We start from the raw sequence: 20801 nt of genomic DNA, 5'->3' as shown, positions 1-20801 counted from the left end.
AAGCCAATGCTCAGCTCAGCTCTTCAAGTACCTGTCCCAACTTCATTTCCATTGTCCATCACAAACTTTGTCAACAAGGAGAACAGGATGGCAGCATCCTTTCTCCGTCTCCACTTCAGCTGGAGTTCCTGAGATTGCAAGTTGCATGTCAAGGTGTCCCCTGACTTGTTTCTTCGATTCTTCTGGTTGGCTCCAGTGGAGAAACGAAAGCAGGACGAGGCATTGATGTAATTCACAACGTCAAGCACGCGATGGAGAGCTTCAGCAAAGGCGCGTGCACTCAGCGCGAGGAAGGTTGTTGTGGTACCTATCCTGACTCTGTCCCAGCTGTTCTCCGAACCCGAATATCTATCCTACGGGTTACCTCGTCTGATCGTCCCAAGATCATGTATCCCCTCTATTTCCCTGTTCCATTCACCTCAGAGCCTCTGGAAACTTCTGATGGTAATTACTTGTTGTGGACCGTCTTGATAGCACAACTTCGAGCCAGAGCACGGCAAACTCGGCAGTCCCCGCACCATCGTTCACTGCCTCGAGGCTCATTACCAGCTTCCAGAACCAAGGCCTCTCAACTCAAGATCTCCCATCGGCCAAGCCCAGTGCACCAACTTCCGAGCTCGTCTCCACAGTGGGACACCATTGATGCATCATTCAAGTCGAACCTGGAGAAGACCTGCCCGAGCACCGGATGGAACTCGAATCTTGCGTCTCTGGATCTTCAGACTCCAGTCACCGTATATGAGCAAACTGCAGGACGACAACTAAGAACATTATTTAACATACAAGACAGAGGCAGGAAAAATACTTGCCTGATGTATTCCGAATGCCTGGGTGTGCAAGCAAAAGGAATGAAATTACTCTTTCGGCTGAGACTCGCTACAAAGAACATTATAAAACTTTATTACCTCACTCAAATACAAAACGATTGTCTTGGCTGCATCTCCATACAAGTAGTAGCGTCTATATGAAGGACGCTTGCTGAAGTCCAAAGCAGCCTTTTACACACTACAAACAAATACAACTACATTAGTTACTCTTTTTATATTTTTGAAATGAGTACCTTAGGACGTAAAACAGCCTCTCCTGGCAGATCTCAAAGCCAACTTGTCGTTGTAGTCATTGATCTTAGCTTTTGCTGACAACACCAACTCTTCCAGCCACTGATTTCGATTGTTGAGCAGGTCAATAGAGAAGCAAAGTTGCCTGATTGCTTCCCTCTTCTCTTCGGCACTTTCCGCAATGGCATCTCTCTGCCTTTGGTTTTCCATCTCTAGCTCAGACACCTGCCGGTTCATCTCCGCCACCTTCGAGTTTAGACTTGACACAGTCCATTCCCTGTCTTCTGCCAAGCACTTGAGCCTTTGGATTTCATCAGAAAGGTTTGATGCTTCGTTTCTTTGCTCAACCAGAGCATGTTCCTTGGCTTCGTCGTTTTCGGCCAGGCTGAATACCTGTTCGATCAAGGATTTGTTCTTGGCCAGCAGACTCGTGGCTGTGCCCTTCATAAACCTCAGACCAGCTGTAAGTTCTCTCTGCTTTTCCTCTTGCTCCTCCATCAGAACTTGCAGCTTCCCATTCTCTTCCTGTAAGAAGGCAATCTCTTTCTGCATTGACGAAGAAGTCAGGGATGACTTCTCGTCAAGTGAAGAATACTTCTCCTCCAGCTCCCGGAGGTTGTGTTGCAAAGTCTCTTTCTCGGCGCAAAGCTCCTGAACCTCTCCCTCCAGCTTCTTCGTCAGCTGCTCCAGCTCGGCTTTCAGCGTATTGTTTTCCTTCTGCACCCTGAGAAAATCTTCTCTGAACCCGTGCAGTCGTTTCTCAGTCTCACGATGTTGCTGCAGCTTCTCCCTGGCCTTCTCGCTGAGTCTCTTGTTCTCTGCCTGAGACCTCTCCAAAGCTTCCTGTAACTTCTGAATCGCCAGACTTGCACCATCAGCCTCCCCATCAGAACACGATGAGGACGACGAGGATTCCTCCCCGTCCTGACCCTGCTCCACCGACTTCTCGTCCACGCTAGAAATATCAAAGTGATCCCCGTTGCCGTCACATTCGCCAGTCTCGCTATTGGAATCGGTAAACAAAGTGGAAGAAGTTTCCTTAATAATATCACTTCCTTGCTTCTTCTGTTTGCCGAAAGGAGACGATCGCGGGGACTCAGAGACAAGCCCGTACTGCGATTGAATTGTGGATGGTATCTGCCGAATGCTTCCAGTAAGTTGGTCATACCGCTCAGCCAAGGCCCGATAGCCTCTGTAGAACTGCTCCACCACTTTCAAGAGATCCGGCCTCTTCTTGTAATACATCTCCGCTCTCTGAGCAAACGAGTCGGCATCCCCTTCTATCAAAACCAGCATTGCCTGTACATTCGCCTCAACATCTGCTAACAAAAAAAAATCAAAACTTTAGCAAACACGTTGCTTCATAGCGGGAAGAATCCCAGGAAAGAGTAAACTTACCTCCCAAGTTTTCCTGGAGCCACTTTGAGTGCTTTGGGCGATTATGGCTTTCCCACCACCAGGACTGAGAGCTCCCAATGTCCATCTTCATGAGCTCCCAAGTGGACAAAATCTCCCTGCGCCATGCATCACACAGAAGAAACTTTAGCAACCTTATCTAAGACAAATCCAAACAGGAGGAGAAATCGTCACGACAGGACCACGAATGGCGTGTCGCGACATGCAAGATGATCTCCTCTAAGAAACCATTCTCATTCCTTCGAGACCCCAAATCGCGGACGCATAGCATGCAGCCACACTGAAATATGCAAGAAGGTCAAGATCGATCATCTCTCGTGCTTGCGCAATGGACATTTCGCCAAGAAACGATCTATGATTCATGATATTCGCCCTCCCTCTCTCGCGATTCAGGGATGCAACGCGCTCGCCATGGAAGGATGCAATGCAACGATCTAATCAAGCACAGCGCTTACTTGGATTCGATCCCGCCAAGAGCCGCGCTGTGGAGGCGGCGCACGTTTCTTCCAAGATCCACACCGCGCAAAACCTTCCCCTATTCTCTACCTAGGCAAGAACAAAAGAAATAAGATACACTGCGCGACGAGGCAATAATGGCCGTCGGATGCCAGCAGCCGACGGCCAGGAATCTTTGCGCAGGCAGCCGTTGGAGACATCTCAGATGGGCGGCCTGGATGCGTCCTTGTCCTTGTCACGCCCGCCACGTGGCACAGCCCCCGCATTTTGAAAATTTTACCGCGCTGTATGTTTGGGGGGCTCTCCGGTAAAGTCATTTAGGGGAAATATTTTAATCCCGATGGAATATACTCTCGAGGTATTTATTTTGGGGTTCTTCGCGAGGACAGAGATTAGAATTTGTAGTACAAAGAAAATGGCGGCTACCGCGGCCAATCTCTTCACTCCGGAGGACTTTTCTTCGTTCAAGGAATCGCTGCGCGGCGTCAAGGATCTCGTCGACAGCGGCATTCGCGAGCTTCCAAGGTTCTACATCCGATCGGACAGCCGGATGCGCGTCCAATCGTCTGTATTGCCGCCCGGGGGCGAGGTTCCGATCGTCGATCTCCGGGAGCTGGATGGGAGCGATCGCGGCCGAATCGTCGAGGCGGTGGCGAGGGCATCGGAGGAGTGGGGTTTCTTCCAGGTAGTATCTCATCACGAGATCTTTCACGAAATATTTCCATGGATTTCTAGGTGATCAATCACGGAGTCGAGGCTGCCACAATCCACGAAATGGTGGAGGTCGCGAAGGAGTTCTTCGCCATGCCTGTGGAAGATCGCATGGAGATTTTCTCGGCGGACTTGTTTAAGAGGACGCGATTTGGCACCAGCCACAATCCATCGCAAGAAACTTCGCTCGAGTGGAAGGATTATTTACGGCATCCTTGCCTTCCACTGGAGGAGTCTATGCAGTCCTGGCCAACAAAGCCAGCTTCATACAGGTATCATTTTTTATTTCGCGTAAGCCACTAGAACACTAAAAGATACCACGCACAATTTTCTTTTGTTTCTTAACCAGGAGGGTCGCATCGGATTACTGTAGAGGAGTCAAGGGCCTGGCGGACAAACTCCTGGAAGTTCTCTCCGAGAGCCTTGGCTTGGAGCGGAGATACCTGGGCAGTGTTTTTGGCAGCGAGAGGCTGCAAGAGATGTTTTGCAACTATTATCCACCTTGTCCGAATCCAGAGCTTACGATCGGGATTGGCGAGCACTCGGACGTGGGAGGCATCACTGTGCTCCTGCAAAACGAGGTGGAGGGCCTGGAAGTTCGCAAGGACGGGCACTGGTACTCGATCAAACCAGTGAAGGATGCCTTCGTCGTCAACCTTGGCGACCAGCTCCAGGTACCATTCTTTCGGCATTTTCTCTTTTGGAACTTTGGTGGACGATGCCTTACAGATTTTGAGCAACGGGCGATTCAAGAGCGTGGAACACCGTGCCAAAGTCAGCAGCGACAAGCTTCGCATCTCGATTCCTACGTTCTATCAGCCGTCGAGAGGAGCGCGAATTCGTCCCATTCCGGAGCTACTGGACGAGGAGCACCCCCCGGCCTACAAGGAGGTAACTTTCCAGGATTACTTGGCCGATTTTTTCAAGCACAAGCTGCAAGGCAAGAGATGCCTCGACTCTTACAAGATCTTATAATGGGAAGTTGAATAAGAACGCTATAGCATAAAAAAGATCGATTCTTTATTTTATAATAGCCATGCTCAGGTTATACTAGAGCTAGCGCAAATAAGAGCATCAAAGCGCATGGCCACGGCTTTCTAAGTTGTGATGAAGATGGAGTGGTGGAAGGAGAGCTTTGTGTTGGTGCTGGTGCTGGTGGTGACGGTGGCGATGAAGGTGGGGGTGAAAGTGGTGACGGTGGCTCCAACGAGTCAGGAGAGGCGGGTAAAGGTGACGGTGGCTCCAACGAGTCAGGAGACGCGGGTAAAGGTGACGGTGGTGACTGTGATGGTGACGGTGACGGGGAGAGCAAAGGTGGCGAGATCTCTGGATTGAAACCTCCAGCAGCAAACTCCCATGCAAGAACTTCATAGCCATCGGCGAAAGCACCCGTTGCGGCCGAGAATCCAACCCAAACGCGATCACCCAAGAAATCGTTCAGTCTCACCACGCCTGAAACCATCGGCTCCTCGGGCCTTGGCTCGTAAAAGTAGCCCAATCTCACCTCCAAAACGCTGCTGTTGCTGCTGTAGTCGATCCAGGCGGACATGAGAGTCATGTTGGTGAATTGAAGCCCGCTGGACGAGAGATTCGCCACCCGGTACGAGTTCCTCACGCTGTTTATGTCGATGCCGACGTGCTGGTCTTGCGTCTCGTTCACGTTTGGGTATGTGTCGAACTCCACCGCCACCATCTGGTTGCTCGGATATCCATCTCTGTTCGCCGATATCAAGCCCAATTGGCGGCCAGAGCTCTCCTCCGGTGGAACTCGCGGGTCCTCGGTGGAGGAGGTGAGAAAGAACGCGAGGCCATCGGCGGAGATCAGGCCCTGGCGAATCCGGAAAATGAAGTTGGTGCTGAAGGATGAAACAGTGTTGGAGCTGCTATCGACGAGCCTGATTCTCTCCGCGTAGATTGCTCGCCCGGTCTCGAATCGCGATCTGGAAGTCAGGCGCAAGCAAGACCCCGTCTTGGTTGCGTTGCCTCCCACCAGGATCCTGTCATTCTTCGTGAAAGGGGGCGAGAAGGAGAATCGAAAGGATGAGACAAGAAGAAGATGGAGCAAGAAGAGGAGGAAAACGAGGAGACTCGATGATCCATGGCCAGCCATGACAATCCCCAATGGAGTGCAATGGGATGAATTCTCATGGATTTCAAGGAAAAGGTCGCTCGTGCTCCCCGTTCAACACGGTAGCGCAAGCGCCTTTTTGACTGGTAAGTCAAAAAGAGTCAATTAATTTTACCGTTGACGACATTAGTTAAACATAGTCAAAGCCCTAGCTCTTAAACCCTAGCCCTCGCCCATGGCACTGAGCGCCGGGCGGGGGCTTCGCTGCGCCGCTGCTGGGAGGCGTCGCGAGTGCCTGCATTTGATCGTGAGGACGTCGTGGGATTCGCTCAGCGCGCATCTCGCGAATGATGGAGGTAAGGCGATCGGCAAAGCGAAGGCGCAGAGTGATGCTTCTGCCAGGGCTGCTGCATTGCCATCGCCAAGCAAGGAAGAGAGGTCCAAGCCTGGTGCCGCGAGGAAGCAAGGAGAAACAGCGAAGGCGATTGATTATAGGAAGAAGCCTGTGCTTGTTGTTGACAAGGAGAAGGAATGTCCAGTGGATGATAAGAAGAAAAACTTGGGACGTGCTCTTGGCGAGAAGAAAAGCTTGGAGCCAGTTCTTAGCGAGAAGAAGGCTGTGGTTGGAGAGAAGAAGAAAAGCTCGGTATCGATTCTTGGCGAGTACAAGTGCTTCAAACTTAGCGAGGAGAAACGAAGCATTGCTGACGAGAAGAAAGGCCTGGACAAGAAAGAAGTTTCTGATGCTATGAAGGTCGTTTCAAGCAAGGAAAGTGGTCGGGGTTCGAGAAGGACGGATGAGAAGTCGGATGGAAAGGTGAATTCGTCCGAGGTACACGAGAAGAAGTTGGCAGATGCTAGAAAGGAGTTTCCTTCGAAGCACAGTAGGCGGGATTTCCAGAAGAAACTTAACGACAGGATGGAAGAGAAGGAGAGCTCGAGAAAGCTCGAAGAGAAGAGGAATAGAAGAAGCTCGGTGACGAATGCCGTGGAGAGAATCAACATGAAGAAGGGTGCCGAGAGAAGATCGAACCCGCGGGATGGAAAAACTGCCGACTCGGAAAAACCTCCTGGCGATGAGACTGCCGTGCAGAGGCTCCAAAAGGAAGCAGTGACTGACCGCGACAAGGCTGCTCGTGACAAGCTCGAGGAGCTCTCGGAAGCCAACAAGAGATTCAAGGACGAGCTAAAGAGCGAGAGAAGGTGGCGAAAGTGGGAGGGAGTTAAGCAGGAGTTTAAGCTCGAGGAGGACGACTGGAAGGCATGGGGGCGCGATCGACGAGACAGCTACCGGCGAGAGCTCTCAAACGCGAGAGGTCGTCTGGAGCAGCGTGACGGTGGTGGCGAGTACAGAAGCATCGATCCAGCAAGCAAAGAAAAGCTCGAAGAGATGAAAGCTGTGGAGAGCCTCAAGCACCGCCGCGAGCTCTTCTACAGCCAGCCTGCGTGCGTCGACACTTTCGAGCTCGGAGACGCGCTGCGAGAGTGTGCCAGGACGAGGAACTTGGCCGAAGGGAGGAAGATCCACGCTCGACTCGCCGAAGGCTTCTACGATCGACACACTTACCTCGGCAACCTCTTGATCCAGATGTATGGAAACTGCGGCAAGATCGAGGAGGCTCGCAGCGTCTTCAACATGCTGGACGAGAAGAACGTCTTCTCGTGGAACATCATGCAAGCGGCGTTCATCCAGAACGGATTCGTGCAAGGCGCTCGGCAGATCTTCGACGCGAATCCAGACAAGAGCGTGGTCTCGTGGAACAGCATGATCGCGGCCTACGCTCACCGGGGGATGCTGGACGAGGCAAAGAATTTGTTCGAGAGCATGCCGATCAAGAACGTCGTCTCCTGGACGGGGATGCTTCAAGCTCTCTCTCGCAGCGGCAATGTGGAGGACGCAAAGCAGCTCTTTGACAAGATGGAAAACAAGGATCCCGTGACTTGGAACACCATGCTCTCGGCCTTCGCGTCCAAAGGCATGCTCAAGGAGACCAAGAGCTTGTTCGAGGAGATGCCTTTCCGGGACCGAGTTACTTGGACGGCCATGGTCACGGCTCACTCCCAGGCCGGGCAGGGGAAGGAGGCGATACGCTACTACTACCAAATGGCTCTCGAGGGACTCCAGCCGAACAGAGTTACGTCCTTGACGGTTCTCCACGCCTGTGCCGAGTACAAGAACTTCAAGGTGGCGAGAGCTTTCCACGAGCTGTTCGTGGAGAATGGCCTGGAGGTGGACGTGACTATCGGCACCGCGCTGGTGGACATGTACGCAAAGTGTGGGAACCTTCATCAGGCTCAGGTGGTTTTCGATCGGATGCCCGACCGGGACGTGGTAACTTGGACGGCGATGACCACCGCGTACGCCAACGCTGGGAAGTTTGGCGATGCTCAGGGGCTCTTCGCGGCCATGCCGATCAAGAACGTCGTCTCGCACAACACCATGCTGGGAGCTCTCATCAACGCTGGAAGGCTGGACGAGGCGAGGGAGATGTTTGAGAGGATGAGCGAGAAGAACTGGGCGAGCTGGAACTGGATGATCCTGGGATACGCAAAGTCGGGTTTTGGAAGGGAGGCGCTGCGGCTGTTTGGACTCATGGATCTGGAAGGCTACTACGCGGACAGATCGACTTACGCGAGCGCTCTCACAGCGTGTTCGAGCATTCCAGCTCCAGTGCAAGGCAAGCTCCTCCACCAGGAACTTCTGGAGAGCGGTGGCCTGGAAGACGATGCAGTGCTCACGACCGCGCTGCTCGACATGTACGCCAGCTGCGGAGGCCTGGAAACCGCCGAGATCTTGTTCCGGGAGATGATTTTCAAGGACGAAGTCGCGTGGACTGCGATGATCGCTGGATACGTGCGCAACGATCTCGACGTGAAGGCCGTGGAGCTCTTCCGGGAGATGCTGGCGAATGGCCTGAGCCCCGGGGCCGTGCCGTTCCTCCACTTGTTCTCGGCGTGTAGCCACCTCGGCTTCGTGGAGGAGTCGCGGTGGTACTTTTTGATGATGCTCGAGGACTACAAGGTGGTACCAGAGCTGGACCACTACTTGTGCTTGATCGACTTGCTGGGACGAGCCGGGCAGCTGGACAGGGCCGAGGAGCTAATTGAAACCATGCCATTCCAGCCTGTTGCTGGGGCCTGGAGGACGCTGCTCTCGGCTTGCAAGACGCACAACGATAAGGAGCGAGCAGACCGAGCGGCAAAGAAGAACAGTGAGCTGGATCCGGGGTGTGGCTCTCCATATCTCATCCTCTCCAACTTAAACGCAGAGGCCGGGAATGCAAAGGTGGAAGAAGCAATAGCAGCTCGTCAAGAAGAGAAGATGGTCGCAAGTAGAGTCTTACATGCCGAGGCCGGGAATGCAAAGGTGGAAGCAACAGGAGCTCGTGAAGAAGAAAGGATGGTCGCAAGTAGAGTCGAGCCCGGAGGAATCCAAGTGACAAACCAGGAACACCAACGCGGAGCTCCGGAAGATGAGCGATGGAGAGCCCGGGAAGAAGAACAAGGAACGAGCAAAAGCCAGCACGAAGTTTGGCAAGAAAACCAGTCCAGAGATTCGCAAGGCCAGAGAGAAAAGATCCAACTCGAGAAGAGTTTGGATCAACTTTCATCCCATATGGAGCAACTCTCATATGCAACAGGAGCTCGTCAAGAAGAAAAGATGGTCGTGCCTGGAAGAATCCAAGTGACAAACCAGAGAAGTCGGGAAGTCGAGAAGAGTTTGGATCAACTTTCATCCAAGATGGAGGAGCTCGCTTCTTCTTCTTCTTCCAGTCGACGATCGATGAGGCAAGGTGGCGATGAAACAAGGTGGTCGAGGACGAAGAGTAGTAGCAGCGAGTGGCCGGACGTGGAGTTCCCGCCGGACGATCGGAATGGCTTTGTGGAGGACGGCTATGTCCAGCGGCGTGAGATCTTTGGAGACTACCAGCGATCGCAAGGCCAGCTCCACCGAGAAGCTCGCTACTCTTATGATCCTCCAAGCCAGGAAACACGTAGCGACGATCATCGAGCACAGGACTACGACGAGCTGTGGCGAGAGGAGGAGAGCTGGGATCAGCCAGAGCAGCAAGCTCGGCCCTCGCGCAGTGACGACGATCGAATAGTTCCACGCAAGACGAAGGTGGAGCTCGATTGCTGGGAAGGCGAGCGTGACGATTACTACCAGCTGAGGCAGCGAGCTCTGAAGAACAAGAGCTCCTCCTCGTCTCACTACTCGCTGGTGAGCCAGGGAAGCTACGTGAAATCCAACGCCATGAAGGAGATGGAGTTTTTCTACGACAAAAAAGAGAAAGAGCTGCAAGAACAGGATTTTTACGAGCCAGAGTATGGATACAAGTGGTAACTTAGAGCGAATAACTTCTTACAAAGCTTTTATTTTGCGAGAAGATCTTGCGAAGATCACGTTAGCGAAGAACTTACAATTCATAGAACTTAAGTGCGAAGACTTTACAAAGCTTTTACTTTGCGAGAAGATCTTGCGAAGATCACGTTAGGCGAAAAACTTACAATTCCACATAGAACTTAAGTGATAACTTAGCAAAGAACTTACAAAGCATACAACTTAAGAACTTTTAAGTTGCGAGAAGATCTTGCCAAGATCACGGAAGAGAAAAAAGAGAAATATTTCAATACAAGAGTGGCTAGTATTAAAAGAACACAAAGGATAGCTACAGTGACTACTTCTCCTCACCTGTCAAATTCCAATTCTTCCCCAGAAATTGTTGATCTCGAGTTTTTCTCTCCTCTCCGTTTTGTTCTTTCCCTGCTTTCCTTGTTGGGTAAGTCCTCCGGCCTCTGAATTGCTGCTGCTTTTGTTTTGTTGCTGTTGAAGATCGCTTGTCGAAAATTTGTTCCAATCCCCCGACAGTGAAGTTCTTCCTTCTCCCCCTTTCGTTTTCTTCTCCTTTCTTCTTCTTCTTCTCCTTCTTCTTCGTCTTCTCACTGTCCTCCAGTCCTCCATAGCTGGAAAGGTTTGTAAGTACCGAAAGAAGAAACGCATTTCCTTCCCTGTAGCTCCTTTTTGTCCTGCCCCGTGTCGATATCCGCCAGTCCCTCCACACCCACACATTTGCTGTGCTACTGCCGCCACTGCTGCTGCTGCTGCTCGCTCAGCCACTACCCACTCCAAAAGCTCAAAAGAAATCGAAGTCCAGATACGAGCCTGACCCGTTTGCCTCGCCACCAACAGGAGTTACCGCTGGAGGAGCACTGGCCGGAGTCACCGGCCTCTTCTCCAGCGAGTGTTGCGTGGTAGTAGAGCTCAGCGGCGGCGGAGGTGGCGGCGGTGGTGCTACCCTGCTCGGAAGCACCGGCTCTGGCTCAAACGGCTTGGGGATCTCCGGCGGTACAGTCGACCGTATGAGAGCCCAGTTGACGCCTTCGAAGAAGGGGTGCTGCTTGATCTCGGTGGCGCCGCGCTTGGACGCCAGCCGGTGCTGCGGGTCCTTGACGAGCAGCCCGCGGATCAAGTCCCTCGCCGCGAAGCTGACGTGGGACGTCTCCGGGAACTTGAGCGGCTGGCCGACCACGTTGAAGAGCGTGGCCCGGTTGCCCGAGCCTTTGAACGGCGTCTTGCCGTGGAGGAGCTCGTAGAGGAAGATGCCGAACGTCCACCAGTCCACGGCACTGCCGTGGCCTTCGCCCTTGATGATCTCGGGGGCCAGGTACTCGTGAGTCCCGACGAAGGACATGGACCTTGCTCCTGTTGGCTCTGCGACCAGCTCCGGGAGTGGAGACACCTGGTTGCCGACGTCGTTCCTGGGCTTCCGGCTCTTCTTCGACTTGGCCTTGGAGAGGAACCGCGGGAGCAAGCACGATGGTTGCACGACGCATGCCGGTTGGATGCACGATGGCTGCACGCACGCCGGTTGTATGCAGTAGGCCGGCCCCCGTTTATCTCCATCCATGGACGACTTCACCAGCGTCGGGCTCACGACACACCGGAGTGACAAGTCGAAGTCGGACAGCATGATGTGCCCGTCCTCTCTCACGAGCACATTCTCCGGCTTGAGATCTCTGTAGACGACGCCCAACATGTGGAGGTACTCGAGCGACAGGAGCACCTCGGACGCATAGAACCTGAAAAAGTTTACGAGTATGAAATCAAAGTCCGATAAGAGGAAGACTATGAAGTAAAAAGTCGGATGAGAAGAAGACTCACTTGGCAGCTTGCTCGGTGAAATGCTTGCCCGGTTGCCGCTGCCTCAGTGTGTGAAGATCACCACCCATGCAAAACTCCATCACCAGGCAGGAGAACTTGTCCGTCTCGAAATGGGTGTAGAGCGTGGGGAGGAAGGGATGATCTAGCGACTGTAAGATCTCCTTCTCGGTCTGGGCCCTGAGCAGCTTCTTCCGGCTCGCCAGCGACGCTTTGTCCATCACCTTCATCGCAAAGTGGCAGCTTGTGCTCCGCAGCTCTGCCAAGTAGACGCTGCCGATATCTCCACACCCGAGCCTCTTCAAGAGCCGGAAGTGGCTGAGACCCAAGCTCCCATCCCGCATTCTCACCGACTGGATCGCCTCCCATCTCTTGTCGTTGGCCTTGTGGGGCTTATTGGCGCTGCTGCTAAAGCTGCTACAGCTACTCTCGTCGCTCACATCGCTGCTATTGCTTCCCCGGCTAAGGCTGCTCTTGGCGCTCTCAGCGAGAGCGCCCCCTCCTCCTCCTCCTCCTCGACCACTGATCTTCCCACCACTACACTTGACATCGCTGCTGGTGCCATCGCTGATCTTGCCACTGTTATCGGTGCTGCTGCTCCCCCCAGTGACTGTGCTGCTACTCAAACTAGTCTTGACGCTCATGTCTATGCTGCTGCTAGTGCTAGTGCTAGTGCTGCTATTGCTGTCGCCCTGGTGCTCCCAGTTTGGCTGCTTGGCCGTGTCCAGAGTCCCCATTCTAGCGCTACAAGGCCCAGGAACCCAGAAATCTAGATCAGAGCGAGAGCTACCTGGAATTGCCGTGCCTAGAGGCCGAGAAATCCTGCCAAGGGCTCCCCGGCAGCGACAAGACCTGATGTTTCCAGCTTCGAGAAAGAGGAGTGCGCTGCTGCTGCCGCCTGGGACCTAGCATGCATTGTGTTGCTTCCTCGAGCGCCGCGCTAGGCAAGAAATCGAGAGAGGGAAAAAGAAATATTTCGGCCGCGCGGGCGCCAATCTTTACTCCGCCCGATGCAACAGTGATGGCGCTGGTTGGAGCTCGGGCAGACCGCGCTATGGAGAATGCAGGGAAGACCAGTAGCAGCTTGCCTGTGGATCCGGATTTCCTCGAAGAAATTGTTGCGCCATGGAAAAGCCGAGGCGCGCCGCTCGAATTCCGCAGAGATCTGCCACGAAATTTGCCCCACCGCCCCCTTCCCGGCACAGATCTTGGCAAGCACACGCTAGCGCGGCGGAGAAACTGAGAAAGAGGCGCTTTGGATCCTCGGCTAGAACGCTACAAACACAGGAAGAATGACCTAGCGCTCTCTTTGCTCTCTCAGAGGAGCCGGGACCGTACAGATGTGGTCTCGGCCATGGCCCATCCAGTGGCTTCATCATTTGCATACGGCAAAAGAAGGATTCCGGCGTGGCTTGTGCGGAATATGCCGCACGCGTTTAAACCGCAAGTTTTATAAAAAGGGTTAAAAATGTTTTCATGTTATCGTGGCGCAGGAGTGTGGTACCTAAAAACGTTACTGGTTGGTAACGCTCCCTCCTTTTTCCCTGGTTTTCACCCCCAGAATCCGGAACGCCCATCCCACATTCCGGGACGGAATGCCCAGCCCTAAAAGCCCTATATGATGCGTTGCACCACCCCCCACTTGTCTTTGCTGCGTCTCGAGCGACAAAGAGATTTTGACACAATCCAAAATAGGGTCTCCGTAATCGCACTAGAGAAATTCATATTGTCTCTGGCCACCACAATAGCTTCCACTGTTCGTGCATGGTTTGCGTACTATAATGTGAAATCCCCGCATTGTTTTGGCATTACAATCCAAATGCCCGGCGATCCAATGTGTGGCGCCTGGACGACAAATGCCCTGTTTGGGGACGTGGACGCCCAGCATTACACGTCCTTGTTTATGCTATTCTATAAAGTTTGGCGGTCTAATACAGCATAGATCTCCTTGTTGCGACGCTGAGAGATCCCCAACTTTACAGGAATCCAAAGGGGCTTTTCATTTCCATTCATCTCCCTTTTGATTGATCATTCAAGGCAGCGAATTTTTCTTATCTCTGACGCTGATTGATCCAAGATCCAACTCACTTATGACTCGCGCGCATCCGCTAGAACAACTCTTATAATATAATCTCCCAAGTGAAGACAACAGACAGAGTCGCTAAATTGGGAATATTACTATTGTTCTCGTTGTTGGCTTTCACTTTCGTGCTGGATTCACGTGTTAATGTGGATAGTTACCTTTATATCTATAAATTTTAATTTATTTTAACAATAATAACAAGCTTATTATTATTTATTTATTTTTTGTACTGATTATGGTCTAATAGACTATATATATTGTTTGTGGTGGGAGTGAGTGATCACTCACAAGGAATACAGCCACTAGACACCACGACATTACCAGTGACCACACTACCACCCAAACAGACCAAAAGAAAAAGGTGGCATTATCCAACTTGCAACAAACATGTGCTTGGAATCTTCTCTGTACGGCGTCCTCTGCGCCGTACGTCGCCCATACCGGTCAGGGCCCAAGATATTCTACTAAAGAAGAGAGAATGCCAAAGGGGCCCAAGGCATATGCCTTAAGGACATGCGAAAAGGAGATGCTGGCGTTGCCGGGGACCCTCTGCTAAGGACACACCCGACAGGTGGCACCAGGCGCTGACAAACACGTGTCAGACGGGTATGGGCCATGGCCATATGTGGGTGTGAGCTGGAACCAGAGTGGCCATTTATGTGTGTAAGGAGATTTGGGCATCGGTTTCGAACTTTGGACTGGCTTTTGTATTGTGCGTATGTGCGCCTCTAATTTATTTCTATTTTATTTTGGATTTTATACATTTTTTACTTTTCTATTATTTTTCTCAAGCCAAGACACTACTCTAAAGACACAAACCATTCAACCAACGGACAGCGATCTTTGCTCTCTTTGTATTTTATTTCTCTCCGTCCATGTTGCATGTACTTAAGTGTCAGCCACGGTCGGACATTTACAAGGCTTGATCTTGATCGCAATCGCTGCTGCTGCTGCTCTCTCCAGATCGTTTGGTGTTGACATTGTTTGTTGGATTTGGAATGCCAAGCCGGCCAGTGCCCGGCCTATGGATAGGGATGATCATATCGAAATATCACTCGCTAGTTTCAAGGGGCTCTCGAGAGTGGATTCGAGCTCACGACCAATACGACTTCGTGGTTCGTGGGATCGTCAGCCATCCCCAGTGCTGTCATATAATATATATGGACTTTAAAACTTATATAATATCATGGGAAGACTCCAAGCCTTGAGAGTTTTCGAGGAACAATCCAGGAACACCGACTTATAAAGTGAATTAGATCTGGGATCTCTTCACTCTACTGGCTGGTTTAGCGCGTCAGTGGATTTGATGCTGCAAAAAGGTGGTAGGAAAAGTTTGGAATCTCTATCTAGTCCAGATCCAATACGATTACGAGAAGTTGTAAATTGCAGAGAAATTTCGATTCTTATTAAATAAAAGGGGCAGTAATGCTGCACAAAAACTATCATCTAGATCAAACAAAGTTTACTCATCGCATAATTTGATTTTAGAACAAGATGGCAAAGTTTGTAAGCTTAGTGATCGTCTTCATCCCATTGCTGCTCTTGCTCCTTGGCACCGCAGCAACGGCCCAACTGGGAAACAGTACAAATGCAACAGCGGTTTTCTGCTTTGGAGATTCAACAGTGGATGCAGGAAACAACAACTATCTCAACACATACTTCTCGATCGCAAGAGCAAATCACACTCCATATGGATGTGATTACGATAATCAAGCTCCCACTGGCCGCTTCTCCAATGCATTAGTCCTCCCCGATCTTATTGGTACACCCTCTATAATCTTTAGAGTTGACGAAAGTGAGCTAATATTTGGTAATGGTTGTTGTTGATCGATGCAGCGCAATACATTGGTGTTGCTAGAGCTTTTCCGTTTCTCCATCCATCTGCAAATGGAATGAATCTCACTCAAGGTGTTAACTTCGCATCCGGGGGAGCTGCAATCATCGATAAGCTCTCCAGCAACCTTGTAAGAACTCTTATGATTCTTGTAAGAATGTTGTTGATATGGCTCCTTTTCCCCAAGGTATTGCAAACTCCATACACCTTCAGCGTCCAAGTCGAGTGGTTTCGAAATGTCACTCAGAGACTACAAGCCGTGGAAGGTGCCACTGCTGCGGCTTCGCGAATTCGGAATGCCTTCTGCCTCATAAGCATTGGATCCAATGATTTTTCATACAAAAGCATGGACAGCACCACCGCAAGCCTCAGCGATGCCGATTTTAGAACCTTGCTCGTCAACACACTCTCCACTCGTATCCAGGTAATAATAATTAAAAATATTAACAATACTAATATTATTAATATTAAAATCTACTAATACTTGGTAATTATTTCCAGGACATCTACAGCATTGGATGCCGGAGATTCATCGTGTCCGCAATTGGACCGCTGGGATGCACGCCCATCACGCTTACACTCATGTGTGGCCCGTACAACGCTACGTGTCGATCGATGTGCAACGAGACGACCAACGGTATCGTCTACGCGTTCGACGTGGCCGTGGAGAATATGCTCAGGAATCTCTCCGCGAGCCTCTCCGGCTTCCGCTACTACTACAACTACGATGCTTTCAACATCACCCGGGACGCCATAAGCAATCCGGCCACATACGGTGAGCTATAGTTTTAACCATTGTCTTCGTATATAATATAGATTCCCTTATTTTCCCAGGATATACCACCGTGGATCGTGGCTGTTGTGGGAGTGGCACCACGGAGATTGGCGATGGCTGCCAGAGCTACTTTGGACTGTGCTTTGATCGCTCCAAATACATATTCTTCGATGCGATCCATCCAGGAGGAAAGCTCATCTCGCTATTAGCCAATAGATTGTTCCCATCGCTCTCGAGCTAGTAGATTTTGTTACTAGACGGAATATATAATGTTTTGCTACTTGACGGAATAATTAATGCTCTCGTTTGGTCCACATTGACGGCGTCTAGAACGCGGAATGTCTGGTGGCATATTCGCCTATATAGCATATTCACACTGTTGTTTCTTGAATCTTTCTCTTGCGCGTCTCCAGCGGCGCGCCCTGGACGGGGCTTCGATCAGTGCCTCCCAGTGCATGGATGCTCGCGGCAGCTCGGCCGCGATCCCGGGGAGATTTCTCCAGGTAAGTGAGCGAGAGATCTGGTGTTTGCGGTGTTTAGGTCAGGAGCGCGCGGCAATGGTGCCGCTGCTGGAGCTGGGAGTGAGGAATTGAGCGGAATTGTGCTGGCTTGACCCGGGCGCTGGCGATTCTTCCAGGTGTAGGGTAAATATTTTGATCTGGGGCGAGGTGTAGCGAAGCAATGGGATGCGTTTTCTCGTCTTGCGCCGGCAATGATATCACGAAGCCATCGGATGCTCCGTTCACCACTGTGACAAATGGTAAGTTCTTTTATCCTTTCCAGTGGGAAAAAAACAACTGTTCTTTGCTTGGTTTCCAGGCAACCCTGGTGGTGCTAAAGCAAATGAAGGAGCAAATAGAGCTGGACAAGCTGCCAGAGTCCAACCGATCGCTGTTCCAATGCTTGGCATTGACGAGCTGAAAGAAGCCACCGAGAATTTTGGTCCCAAGTCACTTATCGGCGAGGGATCCTATGGTCGAGTTTACCTTGCGGAGTTGCGAAGTGGTCAAGCTGCGATAAAGAAGCTCGACCAGAATTCACAGCCTGATCAGGAGTTCCTTGCTCAGGTAGGGATTTTCAAGCGTTCTACTGTTTTATCCATTCGCGTGGTGCTTCAGGTTTCCATGGTGTCGAGACTAAAAAATGAGAACGTTGTTGAGCTCATTGGATACTGTGTTGACGGGCCACTCCGTGTTTTGGCGTATGAGTTTGCAACGATGGGCTCTTTGCATGACATACTCCATGGTACGTTGTGAGCCTTTTCAAGTTGTTCGAATCTTACTGGTTATGTACCACCAGGGAGAAAAGGTGTTAAAGGTGCTTTGCCCGGTCCGGTGTTGGATTGGGCCCAGCGTGTGAAGATCGCGGTAGGGGCTGCAAAAGGGCTCGAATATTTGCATGAAAAAGTCTCTCCACCACTAATTCACCGTGACATCAAGTCCAGTAATGTTCTCCTGTTCGACGACTACACAGCAAAGATAGCCGACTTCAATCTTTCCAACCAGGCTCCGGACACGGCCGCACGGCTTCACTCGACTCGTGTACTTGGAACTTTCGGCTACCACGCTCCAGAGTAAGCCGTTATAACTTTCGATTCTTCGTCTAACGCTTTTTGGCTTTAGATATGCGATGACAGGTCAGCTTACACAAAAGAGCGATGTCTATAGCTTTGGCGTGGTTTTGTTGGAGCTCCTCACTGGGAGAAAGCCAGTGGATCACTCAATGCCTCGTGGACAGCAGAGCCTTGTAACGTGGGTAAGTAGGCTGTCAAGCTCAGTGGCGGTGCCTGGTACTTAAATGCGTTTTTTGCTCCCGATCGCAGGCCACACCCAGACTTAGCGAAGACAAAGTCAAGCAATGTGTGGATCCAAAGCTGAAAGGAGAGTACCCTGCAAAGGCAGTTGCCAAGGTAAGTTTGCTTCTTTTTCTTTCCTCCCAAGTAGTTTGACACGCGCTTTTCTTCTTTGCATAGATGGCCGCTGTTGCCGCTCTGTGCGTGCAATACGAAGCGGACTTTAGGCCAAACATGGGCATCGTGGTGAAAGCGCTCCAACCTTTGCTCACGGCCCGAGCCGCCCCGGCAGCGGAGTAAATTATTTATTTTCGAGTGCTTACCATCGCTGTCTTGTTCATAGGTAGGCCCTTGGTTATCATTTTGTAAGCATACGTACGACGATGCATTTGATGGCGCGGCTCTTTTATCCTCGGTGAAGTTTGGTTTTCCCAACTGATCCTGTATCTTCCATGTTTTCTACATTGTAGCAGCTGAAAAGAAAATGAATAGCGAGGTGGTTTTGGTTTCTGGATTTACTCTTTGTTTCAGATGGTTCGAGCTCTGGATGAAAACTTGTGCATCCCAGCTCGACTTAGTTCTCGCTCTCAGGTTCTTAAGAATGATATTCCAATGTCTAACAAGTTGCTCCAGCATTATAGCAAGCAGGGAAACGTCCAGCAGGCACGAATCGTGTTTGACAATATCACCGTCAAGGACTCTTTCTCGTGGAACATCATGCTATCAACGTATGCCCGGGGCGGGTGTGTGGAGGAAGCCAGGATTTTCTTCGAGGACATGCCGAGCAGGGACATGGTTTCGTGGAACGCGTTGCTCTCGGCGTATGCCCGGAGCGGGCATGTTGAGGAGGCCAAGCAGGTCTTTTCCTCGATGCCCAGCTCCAATCTAGTCTCGTGGACGTCGTTACTGGCCGCTTATACGCAGAACGGGCATATCAAGCTAGCAAAGTCGGTCTTTGAGGAGATGCCGCAGAGGGATATGATGGCCTGGACTATAATGCTTACGGCCTTGACGCAGAGATATCTGGTGATGGAGGCCGAGAACGTTTTCTTCAACATGCCCGAGTATAATCTGGTATCCTGGACTGCTATGCTAACTTGTTATTCCCAGAGCGGGCATATTGAAGAAGCAAGTTTGGTTTTTCACGCCATGGAGCAGCGTGACATCGTTGCTTGGACTGCGATGGTGGCTGCCTATGCGCAATCGGGGTATGTCAAAGAAGCTATTCGGATCTTTAGCAAAATGCCGGAGCTTGACTGTGTCACTTGCAGCACCATGATTTGTGTCTACACCCAAGACGCGGACTTTCGCAAGGCCGAGGAGGTTTATAACGCGATGCCGGAGTGGAGCGTCGTGACCATGAACGCGATGCTAAGTTGCTACGCTCAGAGTTCTCAGGTGGAGCGGGCCAAGAGGGTGTTCGACGAGATCCCGGAGAAGAGCTTGGTGTCCTGGAACGCGATGCTTTCGGGGTATGCACAGAACGGGGAGATTGAGAAGGCAAAGAACGTTTTTGATCGCATGGAGGAGAGGGACGTGGTGTCGTGGGACGCGATGGTTTCCGGGTATGCTCAAAACGGGTATGTCGAGGAGGCTAGAAGGATCTTCAACGCGATGCCCGAGAGGAACCTCGTCGCCTGGAACGCACTCTTGTGTGGGCTGGCACTGAACGGAAGTGTGGAGGAGGCCGAAGAGCTGCTGCTGAGCACCGCCATGGACGATCGCAACATCGTCTCGTGGACTGCGGTGGCTATTGGCTATGCCCAAGTTGGTCATCTCCAAAAAACCAGGAGAGTCTTCGACGCTATGCCCGAGCGCGACGCGGTGGCCTGGAACGCGATGCTCGAGACGTATGCTTACAATGGCCGGACGGAGTCGACGCTGGAGCTCTTCCACACCATGGCTCTCATGCAAACTCCAGGAGAAGCAGGCTTCGTTTGGATTCTCCTGGCTTGCAGCCACGCAGGAAAGCTTCGATCGGGGCTCGGCTACTTTGCTTCGATGACGAGAGATTGGAAGTTGGTTCCTCTCAAGCAGCACTTCTGCTGCGTGGTGGATCTTCTCGGCCGGGCCGGGTACTTGGGCGAGGCCGAGGTGCTCGTGTCGGCCATGCCGAGCGATGCCCGAGAGCTGGGGTGGTCGTGCTTGCTGGGAGCTTGCCGGGGACACACCGAGATGGACATGAGCCGGGGAGCTCGAGTGACTAAACAGGTGCTCGGGCTGGACAGGAGGAAAGCCACTCCGTATGTGCTGCTGGCCGATATGTTTCGATCGACGAGCAAACTCTTCCAATTCTCTGCTCCAAATCCACCATTGCTACTCACTCGCTCGAAGTTCTTCCAAGAACTAAAGTAAAAACTTTGGACAAAGGAGAAAAGCAAAGAACTATAAAGTAGAAGCTTTAAACGAAGATTTCCCTCGCCCTTATGACATTGGCCATAAATGTGT

General features: G+C 51.6%; 8 protein-coding genes across 9 annotated transcripts; 5 read left to right on the top strand and 3 right to left on the bottom strand.

Moving 5' to 3' along the window:
- Positions 1-791: 791 nt before the first annotated feature.
- Positions 792-3029, bottom strand: LOC112347805 (protein NETWORKED 4B-like). 2 transcript variants are annotated; one of them, XM_024679243.1, is made up of 4 exons: positions 2930-3029; positions 2457-2572; positions 1061-2377; positions 792-1005 (listed from the first exon to the last, which is right to left on the bottom strand). In XM_024679243.1, the coding sequence occupies exons 2-3, from the start codon at positions 2545-2547 to the stop codon at positions 1062-1064; spliced, it is 1407 nt and encodes a 468-aa protein (XP_024535011.1). In that variant the 5' UTR covers positions 2548-2572; positions 2930-3029; the 3' UTR covers positions 792-1005; position 1061. The 2 variants fall into 2 exon arrangements, with proteins under 2 accessions (XP_024535011.1, XP_024535013.1); XM_024679245.1 differs by having other exon boundaries at positions 2457-2554; positions 2930-3007.
- Positions 3030-3329: 300 nt separating this feature from the next.
- On the top strand, positions 3330-4742 carry LOC9657384 (protein DMR6-LIKE OXYGENASE 2). Its single transcript, XM_024679073.1, has 4 exons — positions 3330-3615; positions 3666-3913; positions 3991-4315; positions 4371-4742. Exons 1-4 carry the CDS (start codon positions 3346-3348, stop codon positions 4614-4616), a joined length of 1089 nt encoding a protein of 362 aa, XP_024534841.1. The 5' UTR covers positions 3330-3345; the 3' UTR covers positions 4617-4742.
- LOC9658034 (lectin) lies at positions 4654-5770 on the bottom strand. Its single transcript, XM_002974164.2, has one exon. The coding sequence runs from the start codon at positions 5749-5751 to the stop codon at positions 4687-4689; it is 1065 nt and encodes a 354-aa protein (XP_002974210.1). The 5' UTR covers positions 5752-5770; the 3' UTR covers positions 4654-4686.
- Positions 5771-5943: 173 nt separating this feature from the next.
- Positions 5944-10183, top strand: LOC9657383. The gene has a single exon (XM_024679219.1). It carries the CDS (start codon positions 5945-5947, stop codon positions 10052-10054), a length of 4110 nt encoding a protein of 1369 aa, XP_024534987.1. The 5' UTR covers position 5944; the 3' UTR covers positions 10055-10183.
- Positions 10184-10320: 137 nt separating this feature from the next.
- On the bottom strand, positions 10321-13194 carry LOC9658033 (serine/threonine-protein kinase D6PKL2). The gene is made up of 2 exons (XM_002974163.2): positions 11873-13194; positions 10321-11790 (listed from the first exon to the last, which is right to left on the bottom strand). Exons 1-2 carry the CDS (start codon positions 12604-12606, stop codon positions 10845-10847), a joined length of 1680 nt encoding a protein of 559 aa, XP_002974209.2. The 5' UTR covers positions 12607-13194; the 3' UTR covers positions 10321-10844.
- Positions 13195-15441: 2247 nt separating this feature from the next.
- LOC112347836 (GDSL esterase/lipase At1g06990-like) lies at positions 15442-16875 on the top strand. Its single transcript, XM_024679342.1, has 5 exons — positions 15442-15714; positions 15789-15916; positions 15974-16210; positions 16288-16561; positions 16621-16875. Exons 1-5 carry the CDS (start codon positions 15447-15449, stop codon positions 16800-16802), a joined length of 1089 nt encoding a protein of 362 aa, XP_024535110.1. The 5' UTR covers positions 15442-15446; the 3' UTR covers positions 16803-16875.
- A 76-nt stretch (positions 16876-16951) lies between these two features.
- On the top strand, positions 16952-18867 carry LOC9658032 (pto-interacting protein 1). Its single transcript, XM_024679343.1, has 8 exons — positions 16952-17064; positions 17199-17321; positions 17381-17628; positions 17680-17806; positions 17861-18134; positions 18184-18316; positions 18384-18470; positions 18534-18867. The coding sequence occupies exons 2-8, from the start codon at positions 17243-17245 to the stop codon at positions 18651-18653; spliced, it is 1068 nt and encodes a 355-aa protein (XP_024535111.1). The 5' UTR covers positions 16952-17064; positions 17199-17242; the 3' UTR covers positions 18654-18867.
- Positions 18868-18875: 8 nt separating this feature from the next.
- On the top strand, positions 18876-20754 carry LOC112347834 (pentatricopeptide repeat-containing protein At4g02750-like). Its single transcript, XM_024679341.1, has 2 exons — positions 18876-19561; positions 19625-20754. The coding sequence occupies exons 1-2, from the start codon at positions 18885-18887 to the stop codon at positions 20706-20708; spliced, it is 1761 nt and encodes a 586-aa protein (XP_024535109.1). The 5' UTR covers positions 18876-18884; the 3' UTR covers positions 20709-20754.
- The last annotated feature ends 47 nt before the right edge of the window (positions 20755-20801 follow it).

The sequence above is a fragment of the Selaginella moellendorffii genome, unplaced genomic scaffold, assembly GCF_000143415.4.
Source record: "Selaginella moellendorffii unplaced genomic scaffold, v1.0 SELMOscaffold_24, whole genome shotgun sequence".
Taxonomy (NCBI): Eukaryota; Viridiplantae; Streptophyta; class Lycopodiopsida; order Selaginellales; family Selaginellaceae; genus Selaginella; species Selaginella moellendorffii.
Note: the sequence above shows the minus strand (reverse complement) of the source record. Positions and strands in the feature narration are given on the sequence as shown.